Genomic DNA, 8064 nt, shown 5'->3' with positions numbered 1-8064 from the left:
GGTCTTCAGTTGGTAGAATTATTTGGCCAGATTAGGTGTAGTCTTGTTTGAGGAGGTATGTCACTGGGGCAGGCTCTACGGTTTCAAACCCCTCTAATTTCCATGTCTCATTATCTTTCTCATGCTTTCAACCATTACTTTGGAGCTGTATCTGCCTTTCTTCTACCATGTTCCCTGCCATAATGGTCATAGACTCTAACTCTCTAAAACTAAAAGCCCCAAATAAGTGGTTCCTTATTAAATTTCTTTGATCATTGTGCCTTATCACAGCAATAAAAATATAAACAATATACCATTCCTCTACCAGGAAAAAAAACGGAAAAACCACAGAGAGAGAGAGAGAGAGAGAGAGAGAGAGAGAGAGAGAGAGAGAGAGAGAGAGAGAGAATGGCAGAAACCACACATGACATAAAATGTTCAACTCCCAAGTACATCACAGCTGGTGCCTTTTGAGAATTTATAACACATATAAACAATGAACCAAATGTTGCTGACAATGAGTTCTATTTGTGTGCACACACGAGATACTCTTTACACCTACTGAAAAAGGTGGAGGAGCCTCTCTTGTAAAGAGTACATCAGTAACATTTTCAGAAAAGTTATTGAGAAGAAATGCTTCAATATTTTAAGAATGAAAAGCTTAAAATTGTTCCAAAGAAATCCTAACTTATTAATCCTAATAATAATTTTAATTGTATTTAAAATATTATTTTCAACTCAAAATAAAATGAGGCAATAATTTTATTGAGGTATGCTACTTTTTCTTATTTTTAGTCCTAAGTTCTTGCTAAAGTTGTTTAATTAATTTCACAGCAGATTTATTCAATTATTTCACACATAAAAAAAACATGTTTAGGAGTACAGAAGGATGTGTTTGCACACCTTTCCTCATTGCTACATGAGAAGTGAGGAAGCTGAGTGAGCCCTGAGCTCTGTTGAGTCAGTTAGCAACGTAATCCTTCTCAATGCCTGCTACAACTCAGAAGAACAGCCACAGAACCAAGTATTAGTGGTAATTTTACTATTCACAAATCTTTGGCATTTCCTTTTCTTCTATATGAGGTGGCATAGAATCCCTTGGTGATGCAGTTCACTTACAGAAATAACATAAGTTGCTTCCTTCTCAACACTCACAACCATGCTTTGATGGAGATAAGTTATCTTTGACTCCTAAAGTGATTGATGGATCAGAGTCCTTTTGTCAATCCTGGTTGGATGTATACCAGGAAAAAACAAAAATTCTCCTAAAAGTAGCTTCCCCGTTTATTTGACTGTTTGCTGGTTTGGGGGTGTCTTAGTGAGAGTTCAGGGAACAGAGAATGTCTTTCAGGAGTCGGCTCTTTCCCACCTCCATGGAAGTTCAAAGTTTGAACTCAGGTTGTCAGACCTGATGGTAAATGCCTTTGCCTGCTAAGTCATCTATCTCAATAGGCCCCAGAAGCAATGTGTTTCTTGTGCTAAGACACTGAGATTTTGAAACGCTTGCTGCCACAGTCTATGTGAACTAATGCAGAAACCATGAGAGAGAATTGGAGCAAATGTCCACCACGAAGGGTAATGATTCAAACACTTCAAGTGGACTGAGAAGCTCTGAGTATACCAAACACAGCATTGTCTACCGCTTCACACTACAGGAGAGCAGACTTGAAGATGGACTCTTCCATCCCCAAGGTCCCCCGCTCCCTTCCTATGAAACCCCAAGAGTTCTATACCACATGCTCATGGTCTCATTTCCATGTCCCCAAGGCCCTTCTGTTGTTCTGATTAAAGAACAATTCTGCTTCCTTCCTGAGATGCCTGTCTGCTTTATTTTATTTCCACGTTGCCTCCATCAATCCAAAAATAATACAGTTTATTCTCTAAAAGGTAAAGAACCCTCAAAATCACAAAATGAATTTGCATGGAAACACAACCACACAGTAATGCTAAATCATTGATTAGCTATCTGCACTCTTGCTACCCGTAGGCTCGCTCACCCCTAACCACTTATACATTAAAAAGGGGGGAAAGAAATCTTACTAGTACACTACATCATTTTAAGATTAGGAGCGTACTCACGTTTAATACTACAGTACTGTACCCATCCTCTGGTTCAGTTCCACTGACAAAGAGTGACTCGGGGCTGAATTCAAACACCCCATGAGCGTGGTCAGAAGCAGCGATTGTTACCAGAATCTGGGAAGCCACTCCTAGACTAGCTGCATGAACAAATCCCACAAATAGAAAAAAATGTTAATCAGTATTTTACAAACCACCATAAAAGCCAATGAACAACTATTTGAAAAAATGAAAAGGCTTTCCATTCATGAAGCACATGCTAATTGGTTTTAGAAAGAAAGGTGGACACAGATGGTCGCCACACATCCTTGTGTTTTTACGACCCTTCTCTGCTCTGGTAGCAACGGCTGCTTAAGCACTTGGAGATGAACAGGGAGAATTTGTTTTCCTTTTTCTTTCTCTTTGAAAGCACATTCTCCCACACAAAACCCTGTGAGGAGGGTCTCCCACGACCATGCTGACCTCTGAAGAACAGGAGCCAAAGCGACTCTTCCCTGGCTGGCCCAGCAGCCTCGCTGGGGCTTTAATGCATGTAAATGCAGTGTCCTTCGTTTCTATGTGCATTAACGCTAAGCCTCCTCATATTACTATAGATGAGTTTTCTTAGATCCCAAGTAATCCATGCCTAGAGTGGCAAAGACTCTAAAGCCTAAAGATGCATTCAATGTGCTCCTAATTAGCATGTTTATTGTTATTATTACTATTACTATTAATGCCTGAAGGCAAGAAAATGGACAGTCCTAAAAGCAACAGTCACAGATACATCCTGATACATTGATGAGTGTTAGCAGGAGTAGCATGCATCCCAGGGCCAACATGTAAAGCCTGACACTAGGAAAGGGGATATTTGAGGGACAGAAGTGTGATCTTCACAAGGCAGCTATCCTAAAACTTCTCTGCACATATGAGAAAACAACTATGGAAAAAAGCTGAGGTCCATTTGTATATGAATCTGGGTATATGAATTGTATATGAATTCAAGAGGAACCTCTGTTTAGTAGCAATTAGCTAGGAGCTTATTTTCCCTTCATTTCTGATTTTCCCCATCTGTTCTGATCAAATAATACATATGAAGACTCACGTTTTTTACTACACAGAAAATAAGTGGGATGGTTTAACTTGAAAATGCAAACATTCCATCGATCACTTTACAGGCATTCAAAGCCACGTTTATAATGGCATACAAGCAGAGTTTCTCTTCGTTCAGAATCAGCAAACCCTGTCGGGCCCATGTGCTGAGGGGTGCCTGACCATCAGAAGCAGACAAGAAGGGGTTTTTGCCTCTATCACTGAGAGAAAAATCTCCATAAAGCTGCTGCCCCGGTTAGTGAGTTAAAACACACAAAAGATTATCTAGTTTCCGAAGATGACAGTGCATGGTTAGTATTGCTGTCTTTGAAATGAGAAGCTAAAATAAAAACACTAGTAAGGGACTTTGGGACAGCTGCTTACCATGCATGTGAATAGGCGAGAAGAAGAAATCCATGTCCCCTTCTCCACTACCACTGCCATCAATCCTAAAGAGTTCAGACACTTCACGAGAGACACACAGAGACAGCCCACACAACACACAGCAACACAAGGAGAAAACGAAGAGCACTTAAAATGTATCAAGTAAAGAAGAAAATGCAGTAATATCCGGCAAGCATGTACATTCTTCTGCAGACAATAGGTCACTCTGAATGATGATATGTAACATGTATAAAATTACTAAATCTTTCTAGTTTTGGGAAATGCTCCAAATAATTAATTAGTAACTAATATTTTTCATGTTCAATGATCTAAATAATTTTATTTGGAAATTTTTACCCTTCACTGCAATTTTAATCCATAGCATTTTTAAATTTTTGATAATATTTGTGTATATAATCATATATTTAGACTTACTAGCCAGCGAAGGTCACTTTGCCGATCACAACCAATTCAAATGAGGGAGATGCATCGAACATTTCCCCATCCACACATCCAAACCCCACATTTACCATCCTCAAACGTAATGGCCCATTAGACACTGAATTTATGGGAAGAGTCCTAGATCATCAGTTGGAAGTTTCTCTTTTAACCCTGTCCATAAGGGATACCAGTAATAAACAGTCAGCAAAACACTTCACTTCCTCGGTGTCTCAACTTTCCCACCTGAAAAATGTGCTGGGTTTTACAGAGATCTTGCAAAGTTTAAAAAAACATATTTAAAACAATACGCTAAAATATATAATGCTGGAGAATATAGAAGTGTAATAAGTATAAAATAGTTACACATTCATGTCTAATATATCTTATACTCCAATAAGAGGCTGGAACTAATGGGCCAGGCAGTGTTTAAAAGAATACAGTTTGTGTGTTGTTATTTTGAGTATAAAGCTAGCCATGCGGGCAGCCAGGTGCCAGGAATACAACCCATCACTCCTATTACAGAGTGGCACCCCGGTACCACCCGCCCGGTCCTGCTCGGTACCCCACAACTGTCTAGCCCCAAAGAAAATCACACATAGGTCTCCATAAATTATAAGCTGATTGGCCCGTTAGCTCTAACCTCTTATTGGCTAACTCTCACATCTTGATTAATCCATTTCTATTAATGTGTGTAGCACCACGAGGTGGTGGCTTACCGGGAAGGATCTTAACCCGTGTCCATCTTGGAGAGGAGAGCTATAGCGTCTGCTTGACTCAGCTTTCTTTCTCCCAGAATTCTGTTCTGCCTACTCCACCTATCTAAGTTCTGCCCTATCAGGCCAAGCAGTTTTCTTTATTAATTAACCAATGAAAGCAACAGATAGATAGAAGACCCACCTACATCAAACTGCATATTCTAAATATTTGAGGAATGTTTCTACATAAACTCTCAAGTATCACTGTAGTGATAACTATCCCAGCTACGTTTGATGATCAAGGAATGGAATGCAGGTCAGTGGTCAATCACTTCCCTGGTATGCACAGAGCCTTGGGACTGATCCTAGAGCTGCAAAATTTTGATGATATTTTTTGAGAGTCTCCACATGTCCTGGGGCCCAAAACAGCAATCTATCTGTCTATGTCTCCAAAGTGCTCAGATTAAGGGTATGCAACATCACAACTAGCCCTTGTGATTCGCTATTACTAAAACTACTAACAGTTACTGACATGTTCTCTTTCTATTGCCTAAATATTCTTAAATGATACAGTCAGCACCTTTAAATAGTGCATGTTAATCTTTTCTTAATGAAACTGCTGGCTTAAAAAGCTGATGTGGCAATGTGAATTTGTCTCTAGACAAAAGAGGTACTTTTACATGAACCTTTCCAGTGTATTTTCCCCTGTTTTAGACATTCATCGGTACGTGGCACTGTTTATTGAGTATGTCCTCTGTTCCCAAGCACTGGCTTGGTGCCCTTTTTCTTCATTTAGGTTAAGGAACACAAGAAAGGGGAAATTTCCTTACTTACCCCCAATCTTATTCATACAAAAAGACAATTCTGATGTATTTGTCCTACCTAGACTTTTGGCTCGAAAGCTTCCTATACTATGATTTTCTTCATTAAATGATGCAGATGTTAATAATGATGAGATAAAGCCAGGCTTGGTAGTGGAAGGAAATGCCCACAAAAAATTTTCTTAAATGTACCAAAGGTACATACTACGTGTCTTGCATCACGGCCTAACCAGACCAAAGGTAGTGTAATACAAACTATGTGTCTTCCATCATGGCCTAACCAGACCAAAGGTAGTGTAATACATACTATGTGTCTTCCATCATGGCCTAACCAGACCAAAGGTAGTGTAATACAAACTACGTGTCTTCCATCATGGCCTAACCAGACCAAAGGTAGTATAATACAAACTACATGTCTTCCATCATGGCCTAACCAGACCAAAGGTAGTGAAATACATACTATGCATCTTTCATCATGGCCTAACTAGTACCTGATAAACACTAATGTGTTTATCTTCTTTATATTTCTGAAAATAAACATAAACATAGCTCACCTAAGTAGAATAACTACCATGAACAGCTTCATTTTACAACACAAAATGTTGCCAGTGCGCCGAGTTTAAACTGCTGAGACCTTTGGTTTTGTGTTCATTAGAATGAAGAGTAAGATATCCCAGGCCTGTTCTCCCTATAATCATCTTCTGGACTGTGCTGATATATGCCTACATTCTATCTGGAGATGGCTCTAGTGTACCCATTAAGAAAATTCAAACGGAAGGTCAATAGCTTGGTAGTTTGGGAATAGTCAATGTGAATCGCAGCAGGAATTTGGCATTGAGTGAACCAGTACTGTGAGTGACACAAAGGAACCCTTGAACTGGATTGTCTGGTAGCATCATGGTTGGCAGACAAGCAAATGCCGGTCTTACCTCCTCCGTCCAAGTTTAATAACTCAACTTTAAAAGATTTTTCCAGTTCAGGGATGGAATTATCAGTGATGTTGATGAAAATATATTTATATCTTTCTCCTGATTGAAAGTCTATTGTGCCAGCAACACTCTGAAATACAAATGAAATTGATACATCATGTTACAATTGTTCTTTGTGTAAAACTGAAAAAGCAAAATGTTTACAATATATCAAATTGTCATAAATTTTGAAATGGAAAAACTGAAACTCATATAAGTGATATGAAAATTCCTAATACAAACCCTAAACACATGTGCTTGATTATTATTTGTGACGCTGGAGACTGACCCCAAGACTGTGCACATGATAATTAAATGCTCCACCAACGAGATGATTTTCAAGTGCTAACGAATACTTATTTTCTAACTAAATAAGTAGATGGGTTACTGTCTTATTCACTTTTTATTCATAAAGAAATAGTGAAAGAAAATGAGAAATCCAGCCAACACCTCGAATTCTTACAGAACTGCTTCAGGTTGACAAAAGAAAAATCTTCAATTATTTGACAAAAACAGTTTCTTCTTGAGTTTACAGCCATAAATTTGGAAGCCAATTAAACTGTTGTGTTAGTTTGTGTGAGCGCTTGCACTTCACCTCGTATAGCTGTTAGTAATCTGAGCTCTCAGTGAGGGGCTGAAGCGCCGATTCACGCACTCACTCAGTTATTCAACATGGAGAGCATGCATGGCACCAACTCTGCTTGAGATTCTGAAACAGCCAAGACCAGTAAGACTCCTTGGGAGATGTTCTAAAAGGAGCGTAGGGACTCAACAGTAAAGAGCACTAGCAGATCTTCCAAAGGACCCAGCAGCCACGTGGCAGCTCACAACCACCTAACTCAGCTCAAGGAGATCCAGTGCTGCCTTCTGACCTCTGTGGGCACCAGGCATGCACATGGTGAACAGACATACATGCAACCAAAACACCAATACATATCAAAATTTTAATTAAAATTTACAGAAACGAAAGTGTTACATGCAATTAAAATCACCCAAATGGAGTGAGTGCAGATGGAGCTAGTGGGCTACACTTTGGCATTGGGTGGAATAGTTCACAGTATGACAGACTGACATCTGACAGACTGACATCTGACTGTCTTTGGAAACTGCTTGGAACCACGCCATGTCTTACACCCTGAACACTTCTGACCTTGCTCTTCTGTGCTGCTTCCTAACGTCACACTCTCTTTTCCTTTCTAATTTCCAAGCTGCTCCCTGTCAGTGTTGAGCATTTTCCAGATGGACTTTTAACAGCTGTTGTTATCAAACTCTCCAGACAATCCATCTAGACAAGATAAGCACAGCCCAGGCTTTTAATACTATAGATGAACGCAGCTCCCAGAGTCTTGTCTCTGATATCCAGACTTAACAACTGAGCGTGTTGTATAACTTCTGTCAGAGGTTCACATTTATTATCTTTGTTCTAGACTATGCTTTATCCAATCCTCTGCATAGCACTAAATCCTGGGGCAGTCAGTCACTCTTGTCAGGAAACATTCTTGACACCTTCTTTGCTCTGGGAGACACACTGGTCCTCAGCTCCTGCCATTTTTGTCTCTGAAGCACTGCTTGAGCCCATCTGCTTCTTTCCAGGGACAGTGGCACTAGCCACATTCCCTAACGGGCCTC

At 39.8% G+C, this 8064-nt stretch overlaps 1 protein-coding gene across 1 annotated transcript in view; it reads right to left on the bottom strand.

The window, feature by feature from the left end:
* Adgrv1 (adhesion G protein-coupled receptor V1) overlaps positions 1-8064 on the bottom strand; it is a 549406-nt gene that overhangs the window by 455623 nt on the left and 85719 nt on the right. Inside the window, exons 25-27 of the mRNA XM_026783832.1 lie at positions 6397-6526; positions 3511-3591; positions 2059-2198 (exon numbers count right to left, since the gene is read on the bottom strand). Coding sequence (XP_026639633.1) covers positions 2059-2198; positions 3511-3591; positions 6397-6526 — 351 coding nt within the window. The remainder of the gene's footprint in view (positions 1-2058; positions 2199-3510; positions 3592-6396; positions 6527-8064) is intronic.

Source organism: Microtus ochrogaster, chromosome 19 (assembly GCF_000317375.1).
Source record: "Microtus ochrogaster isolate Prairie Vole_2 chromosome 19, MicOch1.0, whole genome shotgun sequence".
Lineage (NCBI taxonomy): Eukaryota > Metazoa > Chordata > Mammalia > Rodentia > Cricetidae > Microtus > Microtus ochrogaster.
This window is presented reverse-complemented; position numbering and strand designations above follow the sequence as displayed.